At 41.3% G+C, this 15,513-nt stretch overlaps 1 protein-coding gene across 3 annotated transcripts in view; it reads left to right on the top strand.

Moving 5' to 3' along the window:
* Nucleotides 1-15,513, top strand: part of ca10a (carbonic anhydrase Xa) — a 337,301-nt gene that overhangs the window by 210,164 nt on the left and 111,624 nt on the right. For all 3 annotated transcript variants that reach the window (XM_066664825.1, XM_066664824.1, XM_066664823.1), the window contains one exon: nucleotides 6,043-6,185. In XM_066664825.1, coding sequence (XP_066520922.1) covers nucleotides 6,043-6,185 — 143 coding nt within the window. The remainder of the gene's footprint in view (nucleotides 1-6,042; nucleotides 6,186-15,513) is intronic.

Here is a 15,513-nt window from a genome sequence, read left to right as displayed (position 1 = left end):
GGGAAATCCGTCACACAGCGTTAAATCTCTAACCAATGAATCTAAAGAAACTGAACTCTGGCTCAAATGTATTTATTTATTTATTTATTTATTTATTTGTTTATTTTTGTGAGCACCATCCCATTATTCTTTGGTGTCTCTGACACACATTGTTGTTTCTTCGTCTGCTGTTTCGAACGCTGACACAAAGGATTACTGACTTAATATGAAGTATGAAACAAGAATGGAGAATAGAAGAATGGAAGAATTTTGGATAGAATACAAGCTCTAGTAAGTATTTACTATGGCCTTGTGATGTTATATTCTGTTCTACTTTCAAGCTCATACTACATTCTTATTAATTAACCCCATGTCCTAGTTGTGGACTATAGCTTCTTTTCAACTGAGAATTTCTGATCAGCATTCTGAGTTCAGGACTAAGTTTAATCCAGCCCCCTTTTGACTGTGTCTCTAAGGGCTGGCTTCCCGAGCCAGATGAAGTCTAATCCTCAGTAAAGAGAATTTCCAAGTGGTAATTCTCCCCTGACACTGATATTTAGTCCACAGTTTGAGAGGAGTCAGACTCCAGGACTCCGGCAGCATGACCATGATGGGTTTTAAGGTTTTGCAGTCTCACGCTGGCCTAATCATTTAATCATTGCATTTTTATTTCGGTTCTCAGAAACAGCACACTCCAGATGTAAGAGCCGGATTTAGACTCAACTCCCAAACCTTTTGTTATCTCTGTTGTACACGAACGAGTGATGTAACAACACAAAGATCAGCAGTCAGTAATCTAATTACATGAGATTCATTATGTCTATCACAGTGCAGATAGAAATACTCTCCAACTAAAGCTGATATTCTGGAGTTTAACTTCACAGCCACTGATTAATATCAAATTCTGTATTGTATCAGCCGATTACTCTAGCAGCTCTTGTTTTTGCTGGTGTCCGTTAGCCACATGGGTACTTTGAACTTGGCGAGATATTGGCCTGCTCAAACCAATCAGTAATTGTTGCTTTAACCCAAGCAGAATGTGCCTCTTAAAATAATGATTTCTGGCTACATTCCATCTCTTTGGGGCCTAATCAGTCTCTACAGAATACTCCTGAAGGACACCTTCAGTAAGAAGAATTTATTCAGGTTCTTGTAGAGTGCATCTCTGTGTGGTCTGTTCTGTGGAGTGCATTAGTTGTGTTTTTGTGGCTGAACTGAACAAACATTAAGAGGACGTTACTGTAATGAGTGCCGATAGTGATTGTAGTTGCTAATGGTTTGTGTTCTCGGGGCGTGTGTCCAGGGGGAACAGCTTACAATGAATTTGACGATTCTTTACCAAACAATTCAGTGAATGATAAAAACACAATGTCACAGGGACTTAAGCTTTCTTTAGGATTCAGAATTACACAATGCACCTGGACTGAGCATTCGTGTTACTACAGCCCTATTTGGACAGGGTTGGTTTTAGTGGGGATAATGTTATTTTACCCCAATACTGCCCCCCCCACTCCACCCACCAGGGAAAATAAATATGGGATAAAACAAAATATTCTCCCAACTCGATTCAAACAGGAGGAATTTACCCAGTTTTTTTTTTTTTTGTTTTTAAATGTTCATTTGACAGTAATTAAAGGCTCTGTAATCTTTACTTAATTGGGAGCATGCTCCCTGGTAAAATTATTTAAATTGTCGATTTGGACGTGATTAAAATTTCTGGGATATTCCAATAATTGTATAAAACTTCATTTTCAGAAGTGAAACTAATCATATCTGATTAAGCCTTTGCTAAACTACAGCTTAGACTGTGTACAGTGATACTGACCAGTACTCCAAATGCTGCCTAACAAAACAGAACTGGGTTATTAGTGTTCTCATCCAAGTGTGTTGAGTGGTGTTAGTCAGTCGTTTGAAAGATTCCTCTAGCTTCATAGATCTAAGGAAATTACTGGCTGTAAACCTCCCAGCTTTGTGACATCACATGACTAGAGGGATTCTAGCAATTGATTTAAAATGGCAGTGACTGATTAGGTAAGGAAATTGGGTACCAATTTAAATTACACTTAATATTTAGAATTGGTTTAAAATGTGTTCATTAAATGGGTATTAATTAGGTTGTAAACACATTAAAGGTCATTAATAATCATTTGCATTACATATATTGGAAGGGCAAATAAACAGATCCGAGAAGGTGAATTTATTAATGTCATATGTCAGGGGGCACCACATGATCATTAAAGTCTAAAAAGACAATCTGTTGGTTGATCATTAATTAAACTTGGTGGATACATGGTTAAACCTATTAACAAATGTGATCAAGTTTAATGCCTAATGTCAACTGATGGAGTAGACAAAGTAATTTCAGTATCTGCCAAGATCTGGGGTTTAACAATGTAGATGAATGTGGGTTCATTAACTGGCAAAAAAAAAAAAAGACTGATGCCCTTTCTGTCTGTGTTTTATTTGATTATTAATGACAATGAATTTACAATATATCTAATATAATGAACAGGTTTTAAACCATGTATAAACCTTTATAAGAGTAGTCTTCTTCACTAAAATTTAATTATTAGAATAAAAAAAATGCAGTAAAAATGGAAAGTTCAGTAATGAATAGACCATGTTTAAAAAAAAATTATTCTTCCCCAAACAAAACACTCGAGTGTTAAATGTACATGGACTGTGTGAACATATTTTAGTCTTATGATGACACATCTCATATTACCTCTTCACACATACGTCCATCTGGTTACATTCACTCTGAAGTGTTAGTCTCTGTTCCATTGTTTCTGCTTCTGCTGTTAACATCTCTGTACAATGACTCTTAAAACCATAAAGCAAATGTTATTTCTGGTTTATAATGTACATTTCTAGAGTTATTAATGTTACAAAGGAAACCTGTGGACATTAGCAGCTCAATCTTAACTAAACAGAGCAGAATATAATAAAGCACAGATACTGTTGTATCTCCAACAGTAATTTGTGTGATCCTCCATATTTTGAAGCCCTCCTTCATATGTATTTCGTGCCACATGTTTAGGTTCATGCACAGAGTTTTGTACACAACCCTGGGGCAGAAAGTGTTTGTGCATGAACCTGCAGCAAAAAGCTTAGTACGTTTTGCCATGAATAAGAATATGTAACTAGAAGGATCATTTTAACATTGTAGTACACAGTATACAGAGGGCTATGTTTGAAAATTGTAGGATAAATTCGTTTTGGCCACAAAATAGTGCTTTCCTCATTTTAATATTACTATTGTCAATTCTAAAGAATATTCAGTCATTCATTATCTGTAAGCGCTTATCCAGTTCAGGGTCGCGGTGGGTCCAGAGCCTACCTGGAATCATTGGGCGCAAGGCGGGAATACAACCTGGAGGGGGCGCCAGTCCTTCACAGGATGACACACACACACACACACCCACTCACACTTTTGAGTCGCCAATCCACCTACCAACGTGTGTTTTTGGACTATGGGCAGAAACCGGAGCACCCGGAGGAAACCCACATGGACACAGGGAGAACACACCACACTCCTCACAGACAGTCACCCGGAGCGGGAATCGAACCCACAACCTCCAGGCCCCTGGAGCTGTGTGACTGCGACACTACCTGCTGCACCACCGTGCCGCCCCCTAAAGAATATATTATATTATTTTAACTTCTCAAAATGCCAGGCTTATTACATACAACGTCTTATACTTCAGTAACTCCAGTGGGGCTGTTCTTAGGTTACATAAGCGTGTAATAAAACTTTGGGCTCATGGACCTAAATGCTAAGCCTAGCACATTGTGGCTTTTCTCAGTAGGCTCCTGAATACTTGACGCTTATGAAACTCACATTTAAAGGGTTCTGCAGGCTTTATAAGTTTGTTCACATTAAACAGACCATTAAACAGAGCATGCTCCTCCGTCTTGTCACAGAAGGCCTGGAGATTACTTGACAGCCCGCTCTGCCACACCTACTCGGTCAAGAGTGAAAGCACGGGAGGTGGAGATGTAGGCAGTACGGTAGTGTTATTTTGCTGTATGTGAAAGGTGGCTTGTTCTGGAAGTGGTGGTTGTTCTGGCCTTCACTATAAAGATCCTTTCTCTCCTGTTATTGACAGTGGTGGTTGCTGTAGCTGTGAAAAACGACACAGGCATTGGTGGTCGCAGTACAGTGGCTATAAACCGGTAATAAGTATGTGTACATTTTGACAAAAGGCCCCTGTGTAATGGATCAATCCCATACACTGCAAATTCCCAATCGGGCTATGGATTTTCTGCCGTTTCGCTGAATGACATAGATGCATCTGAACTATTTGCCATTTTCCCATCAGTGTCCTGCAGTAGAAGATTACTGCCTGATTCAATAGCACCTTAAACAAGAGATCACTCAGCGGCTCCCTAATGTATTTTCATTCTTTTTTTTTTTTCTTTCCCCTCCCTCACAGCACTTTCGTCCAATACAGTAATTTGTTTTTTGACAGTAAGGTGGAGTGGTGCAGCAGCTGGCGGCGGAGGGAGGATGAAGAGAGCCGCAGTGATGGCAGCCTTTGCTGTCCGGGCGTGCTTTTATTAATCAGAATCAACTTAGCTGTCTGGGCCTCAATTCCACTACACTCATATTCATCAAGTGTACTTCCACTTCAAAGCGTTCAGGCCACTTTAGGATCTGAACAGGTTTAGTTACACAAACTGTGTGTGTGTGTCCATGCACGTACATGCGGGTACTTTGTCTAGCTCTGCTCTCATTTTCAAGGAGAGTTGTCGAACGCTCACACGCCAGGAAATAGCAGGTGGTGCCTGTATTGGAAAATGTGGGCCCCCAAATTAAGTCTATTCTCAACATGAAAGGACGGTGTGGGTACCACCTGCTTCTCCAGACTCCAGGATGCTCTCTGCAGTGATTTATGAATTCTCCAGACTTATTTGGGGAGCTGCTTCCCATCCCTGGAGGACCAAAGTGCTGATACCATCGTAGTGGACTAAACATTAGTGAATTGTATAATTAATCTTCACCCTCCTCCACTGCCATTGGCTTCCACTGATCAGATTGAATTTCTCTCTGGTGGAATTCACTTTTCTGCGAGGTGCAGCCTTGGAAGGCAGAGTCAGACTGGAATAGGCGCCTGCAAACTCGTTAATAAGCAATCTCATTATCTACAATATGTTGTTTTGTCAATAAACTAATAGGATTTTGTTGGATTTGTGCAGAACCATGAGGCTGTGTTTATTCACACATGACCATTAGGAGTCATTTTTTTCTCTGCAAATGTTTAGTCATTCATCAGGTGCTGTGTTAGATGATTGTTAACTTGCTAGACAAGAGAGAAAAGTAGGGCCATATAAATCAACTTGTTTCCAATGTGTAAACACGCGTTATCTCTTGCGTACTTCTTGGTATCTCCGGGTACAATCTCCAACTCAGTTTAGTTTAAAGACTTGGAAGCTTAAAAAAAAACGCCTCAAAGAGGTCTTAGGCTAAACGTGCAATGTGCTGTCTATCAGGGTGTGATGTAATGGGTTTGTTGTGAGCCATAATTGGTGAAATTTGGTAGCTTTCATCAGCTTGTTCAGTTCTTTATTTGTATGTTTAAAAAGAAATAAAAATACACATATATTTAGCATGAAAGTACAGACGTCTATATAGACGTTACTGAAGTGAAATGCTACCTAATGCTCCTTTTAAAGTGTTAAAAAATCTGGAAAATGTAAAAGGTTTTGGCAAAATAATTGAAGAAAGATTTAATTTATTCATCTTCTGTGAGCACTTCATTATGTTTAGGGTTGCAGTGTGTCTAGCTGTAATCATTGGCTACTATCACACACATTGGCATCACACACTCACTCAGTCTCTCACACACCTGTGGACGTTACTGAAACCAACATGTGAAGAAATTGGGGCAACGAGAGGAGACCCACACAGACACAGGGAGAACACTACAAACTGAGCTGAAGCCAGGTTTCAAACCCCAACCCCTAACCCCTGGAGCTGGGGAGCTGCGTTACATTGTTACGTGTTGATTTTAAAACATGCCTGTGTCTCTGACGCTGAATGTCATTTTGTTCTTGTTGCAGTTCCGTCTTTCTGGGGGCTGGTGAATTCAGCTTGGAACCTGTGTTCAGTGGGGAAGAGGCAGTCTCCGGTGAATATTGAGACCAGCCATATGATATTTGACCCCTTCCTGACTCCACTGAGGCTCAACACTGGCGGCAGGAAGGTAAGAGAACTCTGCTGCTCTTTGCTTAACCAAAGGGAACATGTTTTCAATTCAGCTCTCTGTGCTTTTGTAAAGTGGAGACTTCAGTATGAAAATGTCCTGTTGGCTGGATGCCTTGCTGTACACTTATACCAGTCTCAAATGTTTTAGAGCGTACGTGACAATGTACTCAATGCTGAACTGAAACCCTTCAGAACACTGCTCAAATTCAGCCACTTCTGCACTGGCCATAAAATCCAAATATACAAAGCTTCTTAATAGTGGAGCACTTCAGTACTTAAATGACGCTTAAATGATGTGGGCTGTTATTGCCCAACCTGCCTGCTCTGATGTGAAGGTTTGAGCTTGCCGTCGGTCCCTACTTCAGTGGATTCTCAGCAGGAGGAAATGCTTTCTGCTTCATTATTGTGCTGCGTTTTACAGGAGGAGCTCTAAGACACATCACTCTCTCTCTCTTTCTTTCAATTCACACTGAAATCTCCATTAAATTCGGCACTTTATGTTTCCTTTAAAATGGGTTTTAATGCGCTCTTGAATTTTTGTTTCTTTATTATTTCCACTGCTATTTTGGTGTCTTTTTAAATTCTTGACAGTGATTGTCACTACTCTTCTGCTCTAATTTGTTTTAATGCTGTATGCACTTTCTTTTTTATTATTATTATTCTCTGAACTCAACTTTATAAGGCCATGTGTGTATGCTTACATTTATTAAAAAAAAAAAAATCGCTGCATGATGTTAAGGCAAACTCTTTGAACTGAGAAAATATTGCAGCAATGCTATGAGGTGTTAGATTTTACAGCAATTACCTTAAATAGAGACTTATAACAGAGAACAATGAATGTTTCGGCCTAGATGTGGCACATGACATGAATGTGGATCCCCATGCATGAGGACGTTCACTCAGGGTGAGTGAAGCCCGCTCTACTCTGCGTGAGATCCACTGTTTATGGGCCAGGTATCGGGTGATTTGGGGTGGGGGGGGGGGGTGCCTGTCGGGTCCAAACCACACGTGTTGTAACCCAAGTCAAACCTACCTCATGATGGTTGGCCACATCAAGTCCACAAGGTTTTCCAGTGCTGTAACTGAGCTCAAAGTGCTAGAAGTGTGAGAGACTATGAACTGGGTTTCATCTTTGAGATTTTTTGATCACATTGCTACCTTATAGTCTATTCAGGTTCATTCAGACTTTCAGATGTTCACATGCAGTTACATCTTCCTCAGTTTGTTGCTCTAGTGCAGAAACTCAGGTCAACATTTTGTTAGCATTTGCGCTACAGACTAACAGTTCTGTCACATAGAGGAGTATTTAGGATCACACATGTTCAGACAGTTAGACTTCATTTGATAACTGACAAAAACACAAGGCAGATCCCTTTAAAGACAAACAAGTGAGGAACTCTTCAAACCACTGCAGTTTTATAGTGACTCGCCATAATGTTGTATATTTTTAGATATAATATTTGAATGAATAAGCAAATAAATCATCCTAGATCAAGCTGAGCTTCCCCTACAGCCAAATAAATCTCCTGAAGCTACTTTCACATTGAATGCAGGATGCGCTAACTCTCACATACCTCTGCGCAAACTGCTTTCACACAACGGTGTGCACTCTCAGTGTCCCCTCCACACACCAGTCAGATTTAAAGGTGGGTGGAGCTGCCTGTGGCATGAAGGAGGGCCTGCAGAAACCAATAACGTGAGTCTTTCAGACATGTTTGAAGGAGCTGCTAAACAAGCTGCTAGCTTCATGGGCTAGTTTTGCCTGCAATGTTAACATGCAAAAGAAAATATTTGAACTTTATTTGACCCAGTGAGTCTTCCACAGCAGGCATTTTCCACTGCACTTGTCACTGAGCTCAGTTCAGTTAGAATCCTGCGTCGTGCATCTGATTGAAAATATTGTTTCAACACCCAGCAGTAAATTGTTTACGTTTTATGTGAAAGCTGCCTCACATTGAGCTTCAACCTAGTTTAATCCCAAACTTTTCCAGCTTCAGGAATAAAATTACAAAGTGCTACCCTCCAGATGATCTGCAGTGTGTCTGAACTACGTATTTACAGCTCTTGGCCTAATAATTCCAGTTGATTAATTGCCCTCACTGTTCTTACAGCAGATTAGTTTTGAGTTTGCTTTTACCTCAACAGAGAAGGCAGTGCTTGGAGATGGCTGTAATTAGGGGAAAGAGAGAGAGAGAGAGAGAGAGAGAGAGAGAGGGTCATGCAAGTGGCAGCAGTAGAAAGAAGCCAGGCTAATTCAGCACTGCCAAATACCACGGCACAAGAGAGGGAAGCCAATGTTTGACCACATGGACATTTAGCCAAAAAAAGAAGTGCATATTAATCAAGAATATTCCTACTAAATACAAGCCACACAGTTCTAACAAAGGCCCTGATATTACACATCACATCATCTAGATGTGCAGTACTCAGCAAAACACATCTCACTGTTCACATCCGCAGGGACTTATTTTTCCAAAGCTACGCAGTCCAGTCTCAAAGGTCACTTGCCTTTTCTGCTTCTCACAGTCCTTGTATTTCCAAGACATACATTATAATATCATGTGTACAGTTTTGGTGATAGTTGTCTTGGGATATTAATAATACAGGATGAGTTTAGGATCCCTAGGACTATGAGGAGTAGGTCACATGCCTCGATCAGCCATAGCATTACTACCACCTCCTTGTCCACTGATTGTATATGTGGGCTTTGCAGTTCTGCAGTTAGACTGTAGTTCCTCTGTTGCTCCACCCCTTGGTTTTCTACTGAGGATTTTTTTTGCCCTTGGTTTTCAATTGTCAGCTTTCACAGGACCACCAAAGGGCAGGTAGTTTTTGGATAGTGAATATTTAGAGTTGGAGGACTTTTCTACTGAGGGTTTTTTTTTTTTTAACTCCAGCAACACTGCTGTGTCTGATCCCTTCATACCAGCACAGCACAACAAACACCACAATTGTCAGTGGTCTCATGGGGGCCTGACCTTTGGAAGTAGAGGGTGTAACAGTAAAATATATAATAGAGGGCTCATAATAGATTTTATATATTTTTTGAAAACTCTGAAAGGTTTATTAATCAATTTTCCTTTGATGTCCTCCTTTCTGGTGCTTGTGGCCTTGTGTGCAACATCTGAAACATGAACTTGCACTGTTCTCTAGATGATGAAACCTCACTGTCAGCAGTTGGTTTTTGATGTCAGGGAGTAACAGTTTTATTTTTGCAACATTATAATAACACAATTCATGAGCCATTTTAAGTGCAAACTTGGTGATTAGCATCCAAATCTGCTGGGCAGTGTCTTTTGTGTGCTCTAACACTATGTTGTAAAGAAATGTGTGATGCTCCCTTAAGGCTTTGCTTGTCAACAGGCGAGAGAAACAGGATAATAGCAGTGTGAATGGGGATGAAATATTTCCAGACATTGTCCTTGGCCAGAAACAGACATGCACGTTTTTTATGAGTGCACTCCACATTGTTACCCCTCCATCTTGTGTTTTGTGTGTGGGAGTCACCCCGGTCATGTTCACACACTAATTTATCAGTGTCAAGATGCGTGGTGCTTGACTGCCTCTCTTCAAAACGTGTTCTCGACTGTCTGTCATGAGGATTTCCATGGCCCAGGTGTTTTAGCAGAATTCTGAACACACAAAAGCATTAGAAAAATCCCCAGTGGTTTCATTTAACTGAACAGTGCTTGGTTTAATTAATAGTTAAAGCAAAATTAAAGTGACCTCTGTATAGAAATATGAATTAATCAAGAGCAGACATTCATCAAGGTTATGTGCAGTGGCTTGAAGGAATCACAGTTATTAAATTGTCGGTATTAATTGAATATTTGCTCTGCTGTAGATGATCTGCAATTACTTGAAGAGCTCCTAATGAATTTAATCACTGCAGCTGGGGAGAAAGCCAGCAGGTTCACATCACCTTTCAGTGGCAAAGTGGAGGGTTTGCGGCCCAAATAAGAGCATGTCATTAGTTCCAGGGAACTGGCCATTGTGCGATATGCCACTTCATCGTAATGAGTCCTAGGTGGGCCCTAAGACGTTTAGTGCCACTGCTTTAGCTCAGGGATATAACATCATATTCTCCTCGCAAGGTGTTTACTGCCTCTGAATCAGTCTTAATCAGGGCTTCGTTATGTATGCAAGCCATTCTTCTTGGTCTAGCCATTCAAATGCTTGGCTGCAATCTCCACCATCTCATTTACTCATGCATATATTATCAGATTCTGCTGCTTCTCCATCTTTGAATCAGCGCTGATCCTGGTACTTATTGACTTGTGTTGCTGAGAGTTTCTACAAATAATCACGATAACATCGACTGCTCTAATGTACAGTGTACAGGAGCCTGGTTGGAGGGTTCTTTTGAAATCATCTCATTAGGAATTGTTCAGGGGATGAACATGCAGCTGTTTTTGGAGAAGGTAAAGGAAACGGGTTCAGAATGTGTAATACAGACTCGTGCATGTAAGTTTTTGTTTTTGATTGTCTCATTATTTTTTACACTTTTAGACTGTGAGAACATTTCATGAAGCTTTGAGCACTACAAAGGGTCAAATAGTTTCTAAGTAACACCCTCAAACAAGCACAATAAGTATTCCTGAGTTTGAATCTATATTATGTTTAAAAAGTCCAGGATAATCCACATTTGCAGCAGCATAAAAACATACAGCGCTTTAAAAAAAATATTAGTTTTTTATTTGAATGTTCCTTCAATCACCTCCTTGAGTCGATGTCTGTAAGGAGTGTGATGTTCTCTAAACCTGACCCAAGGATTCCAGGTAAGCTCTGGATTGAATGCGACCCTAAATATGAAGTGTTTACAGAAAATAAATGAATGAATGAATGAATAATAAAGTGTTCATTGTGGAGATGTCATTGTGACAGTAGTCTTAAATTTACAAATGCACATATTTTACAGTTTTGAGGCTGAGGGTATATTTATATAAAGAATAGTGTTTACAGTTAAATGTTAAAGTGTTAGTTTAAGTGTTAAATGTTTACAGTTAAAGTGTTACTGTGTTGAAGATGATATTTAAATGGTAAGTTTGAATTCAAGCTGCATTTATATTAGGACATGTCAGCTGTGATATAAACATAGCTCATTCTACATTCCCTTTAAAGTGTGTGAGAAATGTAATTTCATCTGTTCTGACATTGGAGCCTTTAATGATGTGTTCGTCTTGTACTCGTGTTATGACTGTGATTAATGAATGATTAATCTCTCGGCCCTAATATAAGAGACGTGTTTTTGGTACAAATGTGTTATATCAGTTATATATCACTTATAAGTGTGTGTGCCCTTCTTTGTATGTGTTGATTTTCTGTGCCTCTGCACACACTTTGCATTAATTTTTTGTTACTGGTTCATCCTGTTCAGGGTCGTGAGGGGGTACTAGACAGGAACACATTCAGGACAGGAAAACATTCTATTGCAGGACAACGCACACAAACAAAGTCATATTTGGAGGTACATTTGCAGTCAATTCATTCCCCAACACAAATTGCCAAAAAGACACAGATCCAAAATGTCATAAAATGTGGTCCATGCCATCAGTCGTTCAAACATTAAAATTCATTTATTCATTCATTATCTGTAAGCGCTTATCCAATTCAGGGTTGCGGTGGGTCCAGAGCCTACCTGGAATCATTGGGCACAAGGCGGGAATACACCCTGGAGGGGGCGCCAGTCCTTCACAGGGCAACACAGACACTCACACACTCACACCTACGGACACTTTTGAGTCGCCAATCCACCTACCAACGTGTGTTTTTGGACTGTGGGTGGAAACCGGAGCACCCGGAGGAAACCCACGCAGACACAGGGAGAACACACCAAGTCCTCACAGACAGTCACCCGGAGCAGGAATCGAACCCACAACCTCCAGGTCCCTTGAGCTGTGTGACATTAACATTCAATTTTATTTAACATTACATTTATTTTTTTAGCCAATAGATTAGTAATAGAATTCATACTAAAATTCCATATTCAAGGTTACCTTATGTTCAAAATAGCCAAATCATGAAACATAACCACGGCTTTTCAGACCTCTGCCTGCGTCTGTATAAAGAAAAGTGTAAATATTGCTGGGTCTCTGCCAGCGGAATCCTGAAAACCTCTGTGAAGCCTTTTAAGATGCAGCACACATGTATGACCAGATGGGGAGTTGTTATGCCACAGGGACAGAGCTGTGGAGCGGTGGTGGAGGATCAGTTTAATTACCAGGAGAACAAGGAGGAGCGGAGAGCATCAGGCTGTGGGGCGACATCTGTACTCATCTGCAAGGGAATCCACTGTCTGCCGAGCTCTCCTTTCTCTCATGTTCCTGTTGTAATGATGTGCTGAGGCTCACCTCGCTGTCTTTGTGTCTCTCTGCTTATTCTTTTGTGCCCGTGGTTTGTATTTCTATCTGTGTCTTGTTCTGAGTGCTTGTATTGTGTGACCACTTGAAGGCCAGACGTAGCGCCAGGAGCCTCCCACACAGGAATTGTCCTCGGGAGAAATGTGAGAGAGACTCCGGGATCTCCACCAAAACATTGCGCCAGGAGCTGTGACTGCTCCATTACCTTGTCTTGGTAAATTCCAATAAATGCACTGATGTAAAGGAATGATGTACAGCTGCTGACGATATGGGATGGGCTTAATGGGTGTATACAGACTGATGGAATAAAAATGTCTGTCGCTATTCTACAAATTCATGACTGCTCTTTAAAATGTCAGCTGCTCTTTAAGCCGTGTTGAAACTTCATGATGAACAGACCAGCAGGAATGGTCCAGAGTTGGCTCTGAATAATATTGTAAATGACATTGAAAGTTCATTCATTTATTCATTCATTCGTCTTCTGTAAGCTCTTTATCCTCTTCATGTTCAACATAGGTCCAGAGCCTGTCGGGAATCACTGGACACGGGGCACTATGCGTGCACACACACCCCAGTGAACAATTTCCTACAGCCAATCCATGTACCAGCATGTGTTTTAGACACAGAGAAACTCCCCAAACTCCACCTAGAGAGTGGGATGAGCTTGGTTTTGAACCCAGGATCCCAGAACCCTAGAACTGTGTAGCAGGTGGTGTGGTCCTGCCTTGTGCCCCATTATTCCAGGTGGGTTCCACACCCACCATGGCCCTGACAAAAGTGAAATGGTTACAGAGCCAATACATGAAAGAAAGAAATTGAATTACAGAAGGGGGAAACGTAAGGAAAAAGAAAAAAACGTAAGGAAGAATACAAAATGGAGGAATAAAAGGTGGGGGGGGGAACAGTATGGAATGGAAGGAAAATTGGATGATAGTATGAAAATAAAATAATATATAATTGTAATAAAAAAAATCAAAAGACAGTAAGGGACAGGGGATGGAGAAAAAATAATATGAAAAAGGAAGGGGTAAAATGGAAGAAAGGAGGGGAAAAACAGAACTGGACGAAAACCATTTACCTCATTTGTGTGAGCCCAGTCTGCGCAGGTGTATGCTTTTCACTTGATCACTTTCCAGTGATAAATTATAGATTATTTGATACAGTTCTAAATAATTTCTACTCTCCAAGAGGCAATTAATATTGTCAAGGGTCAGCAAGGTCTTCTGTGGCGAGCGTGGTACCTAACATAGGACACAGATGTTTATTGCAAAGGGTGAAACGCCTCGTGATTATGAGAATTGATTTAGTTATGCAAATTGCAGATTCCAAATGAATTAGACAGGAGTATGTGTTGGCTGGATGTGCTAAGCTGCCACTATATACAGAGTGTTTTGAGACTGAATATCTGGGAAAACTGCAATTACGGCTGTCTCGCGCAGGCCCCCTCGCTTGTCAAGGCGCAGGATTTAATTACGGCTGGATTGTGAGAGTTCTAAGCTCTGCTTCCCTTTCTGTCTGTAGAATGAAGAGCTGGATACATAACAGAGGCCTAAGCCAGTGTTTGTGGCATGTCCATCTGTGTGTGTGTGTGTGTGTGCGCGCGTGTTTGTAAATCTGAATTACAAACTACGAGAGAAGGGCTGAGGAAATAATTAAATTGGATCATTTGTGTCTGCGTGGGGCACTGGGGGAGCAGGGGGTTGCAAGGCACTTTTCCTGTTGCGGGAATTGGGGGGAAAATGGGTCATGATGAAAGGAGATGGAGAGAGAGAGAGGCATCCTCCTGCCCTTGTTCACTTTAGAGAGAGTGAGAGCGAGATGCAGGAGTGGGCAGCCAAGCAGCTGCATCAGAAGGATTTGTATCATGGTTTGTTCAGTGTGGTACTGTCACTGTCAGGAAGAAGTGGACTGTAAAAGCACAGTATTATTCAAACATGAATGTCCAGCAGTGATCTTAAAGTGCAATCGAGTGCCTGGTGTTGGGTGTTATTTGCAACAAAGAAATGTGAAATTATTAAGGACCTGAAGTGAATGTGCGCAGCAGGTAGTGTCGCAGTCACTCGGCTCCAGGGGCCTGGAGGTTGTGGGTTTGATTCCCGCTCCGGGTGACTGTCTGTGAGGAGTTGGTGTGTTCTCCCTGTGTCCGCGTGGGTTTCCTCCGGGTGCTCCGGTTTCCTCCCACAGTCCAAAAACACACGTTGCAGGTGGATTGGTAACTCAAAAAGTGTCCGTAGGTGTGAGTGTGTGAGTAAATGTGTGTGTGTGTGTGTGTGTTGCCCTGTGAAGGACTGGCGCCCCCTCCAGGGTGTATTCCCGCCTTGCAACCAATGATTCCAGGTAGGCTCTGGACCCACCGCGACCCTGAACTGGATAAGGGGTTACAGAGAATGAATGAATGAAGTGAATGTACCTGCAGAATAAAACAGTAGAACTGTGGTCACTAACTAAAGACACTGAAGAGACACTAACTATATGCCCTTGGCAGCACCTCCCCAGTTAAGTTTTTTGAGGATTTATATTCTGCACAGGACATAAGTGGGCTGCTATGGAAGTTACAGCATTTCAGATAGTTAAGGTGTTCCAGGTGTTGTTACTGTGTTTCAGGTGACTTCTATGGCAGTTACTATGGTATTTTAATTGGGTGCTGAGGTGTTTACCAGGTGCTTATGGTATTTCGGGTGGTTACTAAGTGAGTGTAATGCTGCTGTTAAGGTGTTCATGATATTCCAGGTGGTTTGATACAGCTGGTTGCTATGGTATTTTAGGAAACAGACCTGACCAGAGCAGAGACATGACAAATTCAAGCAAGAACAGGAACAGAGATGGAAGAGAACCTATTAAAATGAGCAGAGAAAGAAGACGAGCTAAAAGTGAACTGCTTTGCGCCTTGTTGATGCAGCTGCTTTGCACTGTCTGTGAGCCCCGACTGAGCTGTGTTTGGGTCATGCTCATTTACCGGATCTGGTG

This window comes from Hoplias malabaricus, chromosome 3 (assembly GCF_029633855.1).
Source record: "Hoplias malabaricus isolate fHopMal1 chromosome 3, fHopMal1.hap1, whole genome shotgun sequence".
In the NCBI taxonomy this organism is placed as follows: domain Eukaryota; kingdom Metazoa; phylum Chordata; class Actinopteri; order Characiformes; family Erythrinidae; genus Hoplias; species Hoplias malabaricus.
The sequence above is the reverse complement of the archived record's forward strand: the minus strand, read 5'-3'. Positions and strand labels throughout refer to the sequence as shown.